At 35.7% G+C, this 16,045-nt stretch overlaps 2 protein-coding genes across 3 annotated transcripts; one reads left to right on the top strand and one right to left on the bottom strand.

The window, feature by feature from the left end:
- Positions 1-93: 93 nt before the first annotated feature.
- On the top strand, positions 94-8,458 carry si:dkey-260g12.1 (tumor necrosis factor receptor superfamily member 3). The gene is made up of 9 exons (XM_017473228.3): positions 94-596; positions 1,206-1,277; positions 1,724-1,778; positions 2,489-2,596; positions 2,815-3,099; positions 3,237-3,341; positions 5,389-5,420; positions 5,691-5,847; positions 7,721-8,458. Exons 2-9 carry the CDS (start codon positions 1,206-1,208, stop codon positions 7,966-7,968), a joined length of 1,062 nt encoding a protein of 353 aa, XP_017328717.1. The 5' UTR covers positions 94-596; the 3' UTR covers positions 7,969-8,458.
- A 196-nt stretch (positions 8,459-8,654) lies between these two features.
- On the bottom strand, positions 8,655-14,583 carry cd27 (CD27 molecule). Of its 2 annotated transcripts, none has more exons than XM_017473248.3 (6): positions 14,140-14,583; positions 13,469-13,595; positions 12,536-12,664; positions 11,288-11,500; positions 10,916-10,956; positions 8,655-10,785 (listed from the first exon to the last, which is right to left on the bottom strand). In XM_017473248.3, the coding sequence occupies exons 1-6, from the start codon at positions 14,251-14,253 to the stop codon at positions 10,594-10,596; spliced, it is 816 nt and encodes a 271-aa protein (XP_017328737.1). In that variant the 5' UTR covers positions 14,254-14,583; the 3' UTR covers positions 8,655-10,593. The 2 variants fall into 2 exon arrangements, with proteins under 2 accessions (XP_017328737.1, XP_017328744.1); XM_017473255.3 differs by having other exon boundaries at positions 10,916-11,026; positions 14,140-14,582.
- Between the last annotated feature and the right edge of the window lie 1,462 nt (positions 14,584-16,045).

Here is a 16,045-nt window from a genome sequence, read left to right as displayed (position 1 = left end):
ACATGTCTCTCTTTTACACACAGACACAAAAAGGTACAACTGGAAAAAGTAGTGTATGCATTTGTGTGTGTGTGTGTGTGTGTGTGTGTGTGTGTGTGTGTGTGTGTGTTTAAGTATAGATGAGCTATAGATGACCTTTTCTATTGCAAACTGTTTGATGTTCAGGTGGAAATACAGCACAGGACTGGAGAGACTGTGTAACGTACAAAAGAACCAATTGTTTTCATGAGGAGATGATTTTGAGAGAAATTTGTGTGTGCACAAGCTTTACTTGTATATCTTTTATGTGCCTAAATGTATATAATATTCCTCACTCTGTATAATATAATATGTCAAGGCTTACAAGTTTTCTACATCACATACATATGGAAAAGATCAGATTAGTACAAGTGATGATGTAATTTGATATTTATGGTGTGTATCACTGTATGTTTTCACTGGAGTGGCACTTTAGCTTGAAGAAAACTAGAAAAAGGGAGGAGAATGACAGGAAGAGAGCAGAGGAGGAAACAGTGAGCTAAAAGAAGGGCAATAAGACAAGAGAAACAAAAGAGTGAAAAACATTTGGAGGAGGTTGTGACAGCATTGATTGGAAGGTACTGGATCTATTCAATATTTCCTTATTCTCTTATTTAGCATTAGTCTCATTTCGTGCCGGGGTTGGCTTTATTTCCATTTACACAAGTTATTACTGTCAACCTTTTAAATCAAGGAACAGTTTAGCTAGGAGAAAATGTATATAATTCAGTCAGGTCTCTATCCAGCTTCATACAAAAATCTGTTTCTTAACAATTCTGCTCCATTCCTGGGACTCAAAAATACTTATTTACTGATTTTATTAAATAAAATATTTGTCTTCATAAAATGTGTCCAGCTAGGTACTGTTGCACTTTTTAAATGTTAATATTTTGACTTTAAAGCTATTTAAACCTGATTTTAAACCCGATAAACCACATTTTCTATTGTGTTGGCAGAACTTAGTGGTTTTAGAAACAAAAAGTGTCAATAGTTTCAGTAGGAGATTGTTGTTTAATATTTGCTACATGTTTCCACAAGGATATTTCCAAAAAAAACCAAAACAAAAAAAACACATGCATAATGCACTGTTACTGTTTTAACATATCTGTACATATTGAATTATGTTCATGCTATTTTATAATACTATGTTGTTTCAGCTTGAGCTTATACTCACTTTATGATTGTAGATGTCAGTAAAGGTGCTACATGTTGTCATATGTCTCATTCTAATGAGTGGTCTGACCTCCAGCCTTCCTCTGGTAAATTCCTCATTATTATTCTAATAACATGCTAAATGTTTAGACTTGCTTGAATCTAACAACTAGAGAATTGGCTGATTGAAAGCATAATTTGTTTATTCATTAGTATTTGAGGTTAATCTCTATAGAGAATATGTAAGATTTTCTGGTTGCTTTTGAAAGTTATGGAAAATTATGAAAACAGGCCCCCTTTTGTAATTTATTTCCTGCGATAATTTAGCTGACATAGCAGTCTATTGTCACTATCTCTCTCTCTCTCTCTCTCTCTCTCTGTATGTATATATATATATATATATATATATATATATATATATATATATATATATATATATATATATATAAACTCTTCAGTAGGGTTGCTTGGTGTCTCTTTGTAACAAATGCAGCAGGTCCTTTTGCATGAATTTAATACAGCACTCGTGTTCTCTGTTGCCTGCACTGAACAGGAAGCTGAAACCCGACATCGCAGGGCAGCGGATGTTTGTACAGAGTGTCCTGCAGGTGAGAGAGCAACACCTGAGTGTGTATAGTGTTTCGTCTTGTAGTTTGTCTCACAACTCACTTTGTGCTCATGATGCACATGCTTATGAACATTCATTTGAATTTTTATCATCTATATAAAAAGTCTAGTTTTTAGTTTTAATTTCTAGGGGCTCCATTATTTATACACTATAGGTTGTATTATCACATTAATCTTGTGGTTTGCAAGAGCTCATGAGATGTGTGCCTGTCCCCCATCTCTTTGTCTGATGGGAAATAGTATGGCCTGACACATCATCAAAACCACTTCCTTCGCTAGAACACAGCTTGGTTTGTCTCGGTGTGCGCTTTACGTCCTGTTTTGCTGCTCTTGTCTCTCTTCTGTCAGCACAAACCTGTCTGCCACACACTCATATTTACTCCCCCGTACACCAACAACCCTTCGCCAACACACATTCTGTCTATATTATGTGACTGTAGTTATGCTCTGTTTTACATGTGTGTTACATGCACACAAAAATACATTAACTTCCCATCATTTAGACCAGGTCTGAAGAGTTATAATTCCTATGCCACTCTTTCAGCTAAGCAGCTCTGATCACCTGTGGTGTGTGTGTGTGTGTGTGTGTGTGTGTGTGTGTGTGTGTGTGTGCATGCATGCATGCGAGTATGCATGCACTTCCAGTAACCTCTTTACATGGTCTTGTCTCTTCTTCTTCCTTACCCTGCAGGAATGTACGTGTCATCGTGTAAGTGTATAACATGTCCTGAAAATACCTTCACCAATAAGACCAACAGAGAATACAGCTGTCTTCCCTGCTTTATGGACTGCAGAGCAGGTATTGCTGTAAACTTTGTCTGTTGAGAAAAAAATATATCATGCTGCATAAACAAGGAACATTCATCAATATACAGCAATGTTCTATCCATAAGATGAAGGTCTACCTGCATTCATCTCTGTGTGTGTGTGTGTGTGTGTGTGTGTGTGTGTGTGTGTGTGTGTGTGTGTGTGTGTGTGTGTGTTGTGTGTGTGTGTGTGTGTGTGTGTATGTCCTAGAATTGCACATGCAGGTGGTGAGTCCATGCAGCAAGGTGGCTGATGTGGTTTGTGAATGTGTGAAAGGATTTGTTTGCAGTAAGATAGATGTGTACACAAACCAATGTGTCAGGTGTAAGCAGCAGCCAGTTATGACGACCACCTCTCAGCCAACTACACAGACCTTCCCTCCCACCGTTGCACAGACTACCTCTTATGCCCCAGAGCAGACCACTTTGCTCCCCCTAGCATGGACCACGAGTATGAACATTTGCACTGCTCAACCAGTACATGATAAACCACAGGGTCAGAACCAACTTCACACTACTGCTTTAAACCTACCTATTGAAATGATTTTGTGCAATAATGAGAATCTGAATAATAAGATATATTTTGAGGTCTTTTATAATACCACTGTTCTCTCTCTTCTGTCTTTATAACAGGTCCTATGTTGCAGATATGCATTCTGTTTTTAGTTCTGTTTATTTTATTCAGTATCATCACATTTTATTTCTACAAAAGAAGAAAAATAGACTGCTTAAAAAAACGTGAGTTCACGCACATATACCTACATACATAATATACACAGGAATTTTTTTCTGGTAGGCTTTTAACAGTTGCCCTGTTGATTGATTGTTCACATTATTAGTGGTGCTCGCTATGCAACGTAAGCATCACTATTATAATTGTGTGCTCTCCTTCTTCTTCTTCTTCTTCTTCTTCTTCTTCTTCTTCTAGTTTTCAGACACTTTTCAGCATGTAGCTAGTCACAGTTTTTGGCCCACCATCAAGAAATGTACCTCAAAATGTGCAGCGCCATTGAGACACATGTGCTATTACTTTTCTCAGCGTTCCCGCGTGCACTTTTCAAATGGTATATACACATAACGTTTCGGATTTTTTGCCAGAAATGTCTGGAAAATGGCGTTATTCCGGCCCCATGATCAGCTCAATGAGGAGAATTGCATTATGGCTCACTTGGCATTATGTGCACATCGCCACAAAACTGACTGTAACCCCAAATGTACTGGTACATAGACATATGACATATCAAAATGCTAGGCTGTCTAAGGAGAATTGCATTATGTGTATTTTAGTCATGTCACATGCACGTCACATGCATGTTCCCCACCCAACATGGGTGGAATCACAAAACTACGGCAACATAGACATGTGATACATTAAAATGCTTGGCTAAATGAAGAGAATTGCATTATATGTATTCAAATTATGTCACGTGCATGCAAACAGAGTGCCATAAAAGCCTATTATATTAACATTTAACACAAGTTAAATCACTGAAATTAAAAATACATATATTTTTAAATAAAGCACTTAAATGCTCATTTCTAATGAGTTTTGGGAACAGAATGTACTAATTAGTGTGGTTGTAAGAGGGTATTTCAGTGACAGAAGATTGAAGATATCAGACTGCGGAAGGGAGATTAGAAAGACTCGGGTGCACATTCAGAGAGATGGACTATAATATAACTAAAACAAAAACTATTACATACCATAAGCTGCATAATATACTTTATTTAATAAAGGACCTTTTCCAGAATCACGACAGAAAATGAAAACACACAGTCTCCAACTCGTAGCTCCAACACTTAGCTCCATCTCAGCAACAGTGGGAGTCCTCATACGATGGCACCCCCGTCCTAAACATCCAACACAGTGTGACCTGAACTAGCTGGCTAACTGGTAGCTATCCATACAACTAACATGCTCGTCCTCCTCAGACTTTTCTAATCCTATGACCTGCTATTCATCCTCCTCTGTCCTCTTCCTCTTAAAATATTGTAGGATGCTCATATCTGTGTGAACATTTTGCCTAATGTTACCATTACATCGTTTATGGACACGTAGTAATGGCACATACGCACTATTTGTGTGCTAGCTCGCTTGCAAACTTATGCATATTTGACAGTTTCATAGGCTAAATAATTATTTTGACAACAAAACTGTCAATCAAAACCAGCAAACAATCAGCAATTTCATGGGCTGAAAGATCTACGATATCCTACCTCAAATAAATCTTTCATCTATACGTTAGTGTGCTCAAGAGTGTATGAATGCTGTGTCGTAACCACCCTCACCTAATGACATGAGTTTTTTTTTCTTCCCGTGGATGGTCATGGAATATTCAAGTCATCTCCAAATGAATCAGTTCTGCTTTCATTGTGTAAGAGTAGCCACCTCTCTGAAAATCCATACCAGGTTTTGGTTGTTACCTTGCAGTGACAGATACTTTGCTCTCGTAAAACAACAGGCAAACTCGAGCCCTAGCCCTAGCTACTCGACTCTGACCCCTGAGCTTATTATAAAATTTGGAATTAGGAAAATATAGGGGAGACAAAACCTACATTTTTAAATGTGAGAGTGACATGTATAATGGCTCCTGTGCCAATGAGTTAAATACAATCATTACAGCTACCAATATAGGTCAAATTAGTTATGCTTCAACAAATGCATACACACATGTACCCTACTGACTGTCATGTGCAGCTGCATTATTATTATTATTATTATTATTATTATTATTATTATTATTATCAGCATTATCTGCATTATCATTACTCTTTCTTCCACCAGGTTTAAAGCAATGCTCAGTACGAAAGCAAAAGGTATGAACTCCTATATTATTGACATATGTAAAGGAACATTATATGCAACAAATTCAGAATGTACCAAATTTTATTGTCAATATTCATTAGAAGAAATTGTATTTTGTTTTATATATATATGTATATATATATATATATATATATATATATATATATATATATATATATATATATATATATATATATATATATTTCCTCTAATGAATATTGATAATTTATGCATCAATACGTTGGTGTTCATTTGTGTGATTCTTTCATTAATGGTTACAGGAGGACAGTAAAGCCATATCTTCTGAAATAAACAAGCCGATCAAACAGCTCCATGCCCAGGAGATACACACACAAACACCTAGCACTACTAACACAGACTTTCCCACTCCTCAGCCAGACAGCAGACAGCAGTCTCTACCAGCTTCTGGAAATCTAGGTAGGTTATTTGCACCATCTTGAATCTTTTACAATTCAGACAAGTGCCCCAAAGATATTTTACATGGTTAAATGCATGCACATTCTTTTTTTATTCAGAAGATATGTGGGTTTGAGATCAGAAGATGAATATGAGATGATAGATCAGAATTCCAGCTTTAATTTCCTCATATTTACATCTAGATGTGTTAAGCTAATGAACATTTGATTTTGACCTTTGTTGATTTGGCAGTGTGTTTTGGGTCATTGTCTTGCTGCATGATGAAGTTCCTCCCAATTAGATTGGATGCATTTCTCTGTAAATTAACAGACATTGTTTTTGTAGACTTCTGAAATCATTCTGCTGCTACCATCATGAGGTACATCATCAATAAACCTTAGTGAGCCCATTCCAGAAGTATTCATGCAAGCCCAAGCTATGACACTACCACCACTGTGCTTTATTGATGAGCCTGTACAGTATGTTTTGGATCATGAGCAGACTCTTCTTTTCTCCACACTTTGGCCTTTCCATCACTTTAGTAGACATTGATCTTAGTTCCAGAACTTTTGTGGCTCATCTTTGTATTTCTTTGTAAATTCCAATCTGGCTTTCCACATTTTACTGCTCATGAGTGGCTTCATCTTGTGGTATAGCCTCTATATTTCTGCTCTTGAAGTCTTCTTTGATCAGTAGATTTTGATATCTTCGCTCCTGCCCTGTGGAGGTTGTTGGTGATGTCATTGACTGTTGTTTTTGGGTTTTCTTCACAGCTCTCTCAATGTTTCTGTCATCACCTGTTATTGATTTCCATGAGCTGACCTGTTCCATGTCTGGTTGTTAGTACATCAGTGGTTTCTTCTTTTTTCTTTCTTTTACAAGACATTCCAAATTGTTGTATTGGCTATTACCAATGCTTGTGCTATGGCTTGGATTATTTTTTCCTCTTTTCAGCTTCAAAATGCATTTGTTTTTCTCCCATCAAAAGCTCTCCCATAGCTCTCGTCTTCATGTGGGTTTATCCTTTTTAACAACAAATGCAGTCTTCACAGGTGTAGCCCAGGGCTTAAATCAAGAGTAGACATTCAGGGCTATTAATATTGTGTAAACAATCAATTGAAAAGGGTACACCTGGGTAACAAGAAACACCAGTCAGTCAAATGTTCCAATATTTTTGAACACTTGAAAAATTGGTGAGTTCACACCAAAGGTGCCATGTTCTAAGTTTTTTAACACACCTAGATGTAAATATCAGGAAACGAAAGCTGAAATTCTGATTTATCATATTCATCTTTTGATCTCAAACCGAAATGTCTTCAGTGTATAGCAAAAACAATAGAACTGGCCTTGCCATTACAATACTTTTGGATGGAACTGTAATGTACAATGAGAATTTATGTTATGCCAAGATAATAAACAAAGTTGTAATAGACAAGGATCTAAATCAAGATTTATTTCCTCTTTTTCATCCATCAAATTTCAGCGATAAAGTAAGTCCTATATTGGTTAAAATACACCTTTAATTGTTTATGGTTATGTTATTCATTCTAGTGTTAAACACAAAGGTAACACCTTCAACTACGTTTTCAGTCATGAACTATATACTAATCAGTCATGTAGTGTGCATTAAAGAAAGATCTAACAATGTGCCTTTATGTTTAATAAGGACTCGGAATATAAGTCGAAAATACAGAGACTGCTATTTGCTTGGAGAAAATAATGGATGCTTGGATATAATTTTGGATGTTTGGAGAGAATGTTGAATTTTTGGAGAGAATATTGAGTTTTTACACATTCTAAAATCAATTTGTTGAGCTAATTCTTGAGGAAAAATACATTGATCATTATGAAAGTTGAGCCTTTTTAGACAATATGTACAATCTGCCTCTTTCAGGTCCTCTCCACATATATGGTGCAGGTACAGTGTTTGTCAGTTTGCTGAACCAATTTGGACTGAATGGAGGAGACAAGGATGAAGAGGATCACCGAGAGCAGCCTTTAAACAATAATGAGATGCACAGTCCTCCTTCTCCTACAATCCCTCTATCCAAGGAGGAAAAGAACAGGGACATCAGTTTCATCTCTTTCCCCTCTCAGGAGCAAGGGAAGGAGTGTCACATGTCAAAAGAAGAAGGACTGTGATGGATATATAATCTTTAGTCCTTTTGGTTTGCTGTGCGATGATTGTTTATGGCGCCTCACAACTTGTGAGCCCTGGGTTTTGGTTTGCCTGAAGCCTGAGTCTTTTTCCTGGTTGAGATGTGAGCTCTTTTGGGGAAAAAATGACTATACCATCATCTTGACCTGGCTCATGTGTGGATTTGACTTTGAAAGCATGCTTAGCTGTGTGTGCGTATGTGGTGGGACGTCAATGAAGATGAATGGAAATCTCCAAAAGGCCTGGATAAAAACATCTGGATGCAATGCATATATATACTTAATGTCAGTTTTTAAGTGTTTCAGCTTATTAGAAATATATGGATTTAGGGACTGCATTCAAAATTTGAAAGAATTTGCACATGATTTTTTTTTAATCCTAAGTTATTATACGTTTTTTTTTTTTTCTGTAAACCTCTGTAAATCTGTATAATTAAAGAAATACAATTGTGCCATAAATTTTAATTTTATGCCATTCCTTCTTGTTTTTTATTATTTATTTTTATTATTTTTTTTACATGGGAACTGAGGGTTTTTACTTAAAACCAAAGGCAAGACCAATATCTGTCACCTATGCTTTATAAGCACCTGAACTCATGGACCACATATAGAAACTGCTAAAACCTCAGACACTGGCTTCACAGATTCACCACAAAAATGACTTCGGTAAGCCTTTTATTCCCTCCGTATTTTATTAAACTTAAACATTCATCATTATTACACATCAGCTGCTCTAAGTACTGTATGCAATATAATATGTATTCATAAGAAGAAATCAAGATGCTATTTTTCATTTCACATAGTAGCAATGAAGCAGAAATAGATTTACACAATTTATACAAAGTACAAATTTAGAAATGCACTATTTAGATTGCATTTATAATTTTAGCATTTTCCCCCAAAACAAACAAACAAGCAAACAAACAAAAACCCCACAAACAAAATTCTCAGTATAAAATATGGATAACTTGTGGTGCTCGGAATCAAACAATATAGAATAGTATACATACACACGGCATCTGTACACAGCTAGTTAGCAGGGACCAGGGATAATAGCGTTACAGTTTATATTGTACAATTTTACAATGGATAACATTCTAGAAAACCTAATTGACAATGATTTGGCTACTACTAAACTACTGAACACTTTTGTATAAATTTTCTGAACTGGTGTATATTGAGAGCATCATGGATTCTATTACTAAAAAACAATCCTTTATTTTAAATAGTGGTTTCATATTTATTTTAAATAGTTCAACCTTTTTACCTTTCTAGGGCAGCAGTTTCTTAGTACAAGGAAATATAATAAATTTAATATGTTAAGCCATTGCTGAGATATTGCTTCACTTCCTGTTTTCAGTAGCCCTGCCAAGTTGCAAATTAACTAATTAATTGAGTTTGTTTGCTAACATTAGATCATATTGCTAAACACATGTGCTATGTTTGTTGTCAATACATGAAAGTGTTCCTGAGTAATGGACTCACTTCCAGTTTGGTGACTTTCTGTCAAATTTGTTGTACTTTATGGATGGACCAAAAGTTTGTGATGATTCTACAAAAATGGTGGACAAAAATTCCCTCAAATTAGCCCATTAAACAGAAATACTTCCTGTTTGTTACATCAAGAACATTCGACACCGCCAAGGCAATCAATAGAAAGAAAAATCATGATTTGATGTTAAAGTTGAGGTTATGAGCAGTTTTACTAATTTGTGAAATATAGCACCCCTTAGAGGTGAATTTAGACAAAATTTCTTGGAGTCCCTTAGTCCTTCATTCATGTGCAACTTTTGAATACTGAGATACACAGAGATTTAAAAAAACAAAAAAAAAAACAAAAGAACAACATACAACTGCAATATTATGCCTACAATTTGTTTGGCCCCTAAATAAATTTTTTTTTGTTGCAATTTTAAAGATGGCAACAAGGTGTTTAATTTGCCTACCAAGATTGTACTCAACTTCCTTTGCTTGGGCCAACTACTAACAATCACACATATATCTAATGAATCTATGATCTAGTGAATCAACTATCTATATAAACAATAATAAACCATAAAAATCATATAAACTATAGACAGTATGCTTTCCAAAATAAAAAAAAGGAAAACAAAGCCTGAGCTTTTCACCTTTGTTTATATGATTGCATTTTTTGAAAGCAATCCATTAGCACAAACAAATGAATGCAGCTATTTAAAAAAAAACATTTGTTCATCTTCAATAACCATAAATCCAGAACCTATTGTGGGAACACTGGGAGTGAGGCAGGAATACACCATAGATGGTACTCCAGTCCATTGCATTTATTTTTTTGGGAGGTTGGAGGAGAATTGAGAAACTGGAGGAAAGACAAATGGACACGAGGAGAATCCATGCAGACAGTAACCCGAACTCCTTTTTCCACCTCCTTTTTTAAAATGTGATATTGATTTAGAATTATGGCCCTGTTTCATTGGCGCATTAAGTAGTTGAATTGTGCTATACAGTGGACATAAGTGGTGTTGTTCCTTTCCTTTCTCTCTCAGTATCCCATTAGTTTAGGTGCAGGATGAGTGTGTCTGTTGCTCCTCTCTTCATGAGCCATTTCACTTCACTTCACATCTCTTCATGTTACAGTTCATAGTCAATCCACACTCTTATGTGCCTTTTCCTGCCTCGGTCTCGCCGCTTCCCTCTGTCTCCCTCAGACTTCTTCTTTCCACTCCTTATGTTCACACACCTCCTGGACTGGCATCGGCACTTCCTCATCCTCTGTGCACTGACTAGATTCGGCTGAAGGTTTCTTGGATCCCCCAAAAGAACCTAGAAATCAATTAGGCAGTTGCTAAAATAATGCAAACAATGCAAACAACCAAGTAAAATAACATCTTTTTGCTTATTATGAAAAGTTTTAAATATTGTGTCATTTGAATTAAAGGTGAGTGTTACTGACCAGCTGAAGCCAACATGATCCATCCACATGGAGGTGTGTGTCTGCTGATGAGAATGAAACAGGTAAGCAGAATGCACACACAACACAGACTCAGAGTGATCCACACAGTGTCTGTGAGAGATCAAACAACAGTGAGTGGGAGAAGAAAGAGAAAGAGAGAAAGAGAGAAAGAATAAGTCAACATTGTAAACTTTGATATGTTTTTGTCTATATACAGATATATGATAAGAAAGCTGCAATGGACATTGTGCTGGAAACTGAAAGCCAGTATATGTAATGTGCATGCTGATGGGCTTAACTCTGTGTGTATTTATAGGTCTTGTGAGTAAGAATACCTATCACATAGATGTGTTTACTGTAAGTGATGCTCACCTTGGGAGGCTGTTGCTTCTTTTATGACATTAGTAATTACTTTTGAGGTTGTTGTTGTTGTTGTTGTTGTTGTTGTTGTTGGTGTTGTTGTTGTTGTTGTCATAATTGGGATTTTCACACAGTCTGTGCAGGGTTTACTGTTGCATTTATATCCACTCTCACAGTCACACACTGCATCAGAGACACTAGAGCAGTTCTTCTTATACACCATGTCTACAGTCAAAGCAGCATATAGCACACATTAGTAACTGACCTTACTCCAAAGATCACTCATAAAGTAGACTACAAATCCAAAGACCTAAAAATGTCTAGACATTTGCGTTAATCCAAGGTAGTAACTGTTGCTTTGGGAGAACAAAAAAACCTAGCCTAAAGCAGATTGATAATATTTCTGAAATGCAGAATGCCCAGACGTACAGAGCTCAGGCTGAATTAAATGATATATGTTCATTAGGCTGAACTGACAGAAAACTGTTAGACTGTTTCTGTAGTGTGTCACCTATGATGCCCGTGGATCATAATTTACAGACCAGAAGTGTGTAAGTGAAAATTGTAGAACTTTTATGAATATTTATTCCTTTAAACAGAGAGGAAAATCAATCTATAAGTACAGCTAGAGCTTATAAAATATTTGATTCTTTTTTAAAATTTGATATTTGATACTACATGCCACACACACACACACACACACACACACACACACACACACACACACACACACACACACACACACACACACACATTACTAATAAACTATTATAAAGCATTTTTAACTAATGTAAACATTTTTGTTTAGTGTCACATGCCATATTAAACTGACAGGACTGTCTGTTTCGCTTCAGCTAAGCTGTTTGTCCAAAAACTGTTAGCTGAAATAGTTTGTTTGATTTTAAGTCAATGATCTTTATGCCTGTATGACTCAATGTTTTCAGTCTGAGCCTGAGACCCCCCATTACTACCAGAAGAAACCCACCCAACTGAATTAGGGGAAATCCCTCTCTTCATGTTCCTGTCATTTCAGTATTGAAGCATTTCAGACTTTTCATATGATTAATTTGATATTTCAGAGAAATGACAAGTCTTATGCTCTATTGCTGACACGGAGCACCAGTATGCCACTGAATCACTCTTCTCCTGTAACTGATATACACTGGCTGGAATACACACTGAATGGGATGCTAGTACATCACAGGACACCACACACACTTATTCATGCATGCCATAATAATAAATCTCATAGAGACTTACGTTCTTTGGTGCATTGAGAGCACCTTTTGCATTCTAGTTCCTGATTGTATTCATCCATGTATAAGTCACGACGACAACTTGTACAGACCGTGTCAGAAAGGTTCGAACATCTCGTCCTCATGCGTTGACCTACACATCCAGACAAAGGTCATGCCATCATAATTCAGATGATTGTAACAGGTTACGTCAGACAACTGCAGATTCTGATGTTGCTAGTGTGACATATTAGTAATGATGTGTCAATAAATGTATCAGTAACTATGGCAGTTACAGTTAGCAGACCAAGTCATCATTTTCAAGAATGCCATGTGTCATAGACAACGAACATTTAAGACTGAATTCAAAATGTATGAAACATTACTTATTACTTGCTGAATGTACTGTTTTGGTGATTAGTTACATGTTGTTAATTTACTATTTATATAATATTAATAAATATATATTAGTAATCGGTCCAAATATTAACATTTCTCTATTATCATCATCTGTAAATATAATGTTTATTTTTTAAGATGTCTTTACTGGAAATGTATTTGCGTTTTTACATCTATAACTAATTCCAGGTTCTTATTATTTGCATTTTTCAAATGCAATTCATTTCTCTTTACTCTATGATGCTGTCATAAGTCGAGTACAAATGTTGCAAACATCAGAGATGTCATTACAGACTAGATAGAGCATCTGCTTATTAGATATAATCATCATTCTCATTACTAACATGAGATTATCTACACTATTTATAGCTTGACTTTTTCAGACAGAGAAAGTGTTGTCAGAGCCCATAATTGACAGCTGAATTGAAAGCTGTTACTGTATTGCCAAAGGGACTGTTTAACTTCGACAGAAAAAGATCTGAACTAAGTGTATAGAATAAAAAAAGACTACTGACATCCCTTCTTATCTATTTCGTGTGAAACAGTGTTTTTGTTTTACCTAGTGGACATTTCTTGCAGCATCGTACACTATTATTGTCTTTATATTGAAACTTAGTGTCACACTCCTGTGGATGCACATGGCAGAGGAAGTGTGTCAACAGAAGGAAACACCACAAGATCAGCATCTGGTTAAATGAAAATCACAGGTATGGGTACATGAACAAGAAACAATCAATTTAAATGAAACATTTTATATAAATATGTGACAAAAATCTAAATATCATCCATATGTACTATTACAAGTCATATAATTCTATACTAAAGTTGGTTTTAAATAGTTAACTGATTCAAAAACTATATAAACCCAAAGATGCTGGAACTTAAGATCTAGTATTAATACTGTACATTTGAGCTTGTCTTAAACTAAAACTGTCTTTATCACAAAAAGACAAATATATAAAGACAAAGCAAATGTATCCAACAATCTGATCTAGATGACCAACACATTAAAACATATCTATTTAAAAGGGAGGATATTTAGAGATATAGATGTTTTCCAAGATAACTTTGCTCATTTTAACTTGAATTAAAGAAACAAATACAGTTACAGCACATACAGTTATAGTACATATAGTTACAGCACATATAGTAGTAAATATATCTAGTAGAAATATAGTAATAAACCTCCTATTGTAGTTCGGTAATAAACCAGTCAATGCAGTACCTTACCATCAGAGAGTAAAAGATGAGATATGAGCAAGTAGGACCCCCAGAAGCTTCTGAACTTGAAGCTGTAAGAAGCTGCCTGTTAATCCTTGTCATAAATGTCAAGACATGACTCATATAAAAACCCAACAGACCTGAGACCACCAGTGTAAATGCAACAGCCTTTTAACCTGCTTTCCTCCTTCACTATTTCCACCAACATTTATTTTTGACAGTTTTATCTTTATGATTCCAAAACAATCACCCCCTTAAATTAAATTCTCTCTCTCTCGCTCTCTCTCTCTCTCTCTCTCTCTCTCTCTCTCTCTCTCTCTCTTTTTTAAAAGTAATTTTGTGGGTCATGACCTTCTACATACTGTAAGCTGCTTGGTCCATTGATGTCAGATCTGCTGCCGCCTGAGAGTCACATGAGGTGTTTCACTCTTCTGTTCTTTTCTCACTGCATAGTAAACTTAGAACACAGCATTATCTCAGGCTCTTTGAGGGATGCCTGTTTGTAGTTTGCAGAATTCACACGAATTCACGGGTGAAAAAGACACCCCCACCCCCCCAATTACGGTCTCTGTGACAAATTACATCATATCTGAACCAAAACTAGACTGAATCAGCTTTCTTATTTTCTCTCATTCTTCCTCTAATTCTCTCTATCTCTCTCTCTCTTTCTCTCTCACACACACACACCGTGTGAGGACTTTTCATAAGACATAATTATTACAGCCGCTAATGAATGCTATGCCCGCATGTCTTTAACTCTAATCTTAACCTCAGTAACCAAAAGGAAACCTTTTTGTTCTTTTAGTTGTTTTTTTTTTTAAATAAAAGTTGAAGTTTTTATAAAAGAAAATCAAAACAACAACAATAAAAAAGGAACAAAGCAATTTTCTTCATGAGGACCAGCCAAGTGTCTCCACAAGGTCAAAAACAGTCAGATATTCATATCCTTGTGTGGACGTTTGATCTTCACTAAAATATAAAAACTCCTCGCCCAGACACAGTTGCTTAGTCATGTTTTGGTGCATTAATTCGGATTAAGCATTTTTCCCCCATGTTGAAATATTTAGAATGTTTAGTGTTTAATATGCCTCGACCATGTGTACATCCTTACACTACAGTATTAATGGATAAAAAGGCATTGGAAGGAGGTTTGGATGGAAGGTGTAAGACTGGTGGGGGTATTGATACCTCTGATTACTGCTATGTGAAGGTTGTTCGCTTCTGGGCACTTTTCAATTGTTTAGAACTTTAGCATTTGCACTTTTCATTTTTGAACAACACAGTGTGTTCAGTAGCTTAAAGTAGAGCATATAAAGCTATCAGTAATCAGATATACAAGGTAAAATACTTTTGCCTCATGTTTTCAATTATCTCCTCGTAATGTACAAATCTCATTTTATCAATGTAAAAACAATCAGTGCAAATATATAAAACATAGCAGAATTGCCTTCCTTTGGAATCACAGCCCATATGGGTATATATGCATAATAATGCATAATGCATAATAAAATGAACATTACAATAGAAAGCATTAGAGAAGAGTTCCTCATTTGAACAAGAACATTTAACAGTTAAACACATTTTAGACCCCATGTCTACATAACAGATTTTGAGAAATAAATTGCATTCATGTATAGTTCAAAAGCAATTTGACTTTTATTTACAAACGTATATGACGCATGAGAATACCTCATTAGCCTCTAATATGCTATGAATCTAAACAAAAGTAGCAGTTTGAAATCTTGTTCCACTTGCATGGATATTACAAATATTTATTTGCACTCGACCTGTTTAAAATATTATTTAATATAAACTCCTGTACTTGTAGCCTTTAAATGCATGCCTTTGGCTGCTGGCAATCCATGACCTCACCCGATCCACATCTATAGTTATGCATGATGTAAAACAATTTGTG

Source organism: Ictalurus punctatus, chromosome 1 (genome assembly GCF_001660625.3).
Source record: "Ictalurus punctatus breed USDA103 chromosome 1, Coco_2.0, whole genome shotgun sequence".
Lineage (NCBI taxonomy): Eukaryota > Metazoa > Chordata > Actinopteri > Siluriformes > Ictaluridae > Ictalurus > Ictalurus punctatus.
This window is presented reverse-complemented; position numbering and strand designations above follow the sequence as displayed.

Coding starts and splice junctions, on each gene's coding strand:
- si:dkey-260g12.1 (XM_017473228.3), top strand. CDS start 1,206: ATGTCAGTAAAGGTGCTACATGTTGTCATATGTCTCATTCTAATGAGT. Junction 3,342..5,388: donor AATAGACTGCTTAAAAAAAC/GTGAGTTCACGC, acceptor TTCTTCCACCAG/GTTTAAAGCAATGCTCAGTA. Junction 5,421..5,690: donor GCTCAGTACGAAAGCAAAAG/GTATGAACTCCT, acceptor TAATGGTTACAG/GAGGACAGTAAAGCCATATC.
- cd27 (XM_017473248.3), bottom strand. CDS start 14,253: ATGAGTCATGTCTTGACATTTATGACAAGGATTAACAGGCAGCTTCTT. Junction 12,665..13,468: donor CTGCAAGAAATGTCCACTAG/GTAAAACAAAAA, acceptor CTGGATGTGTAG/GTCAACGCATGAGGACGAGA. Junction 11,501..12,535: donor CTCTCAATGCACCAAAGAAC/GTAAGTCTCTAT, acceptor CTTTGACTGTAG/ACATGGTGTATAAGAAGAAC.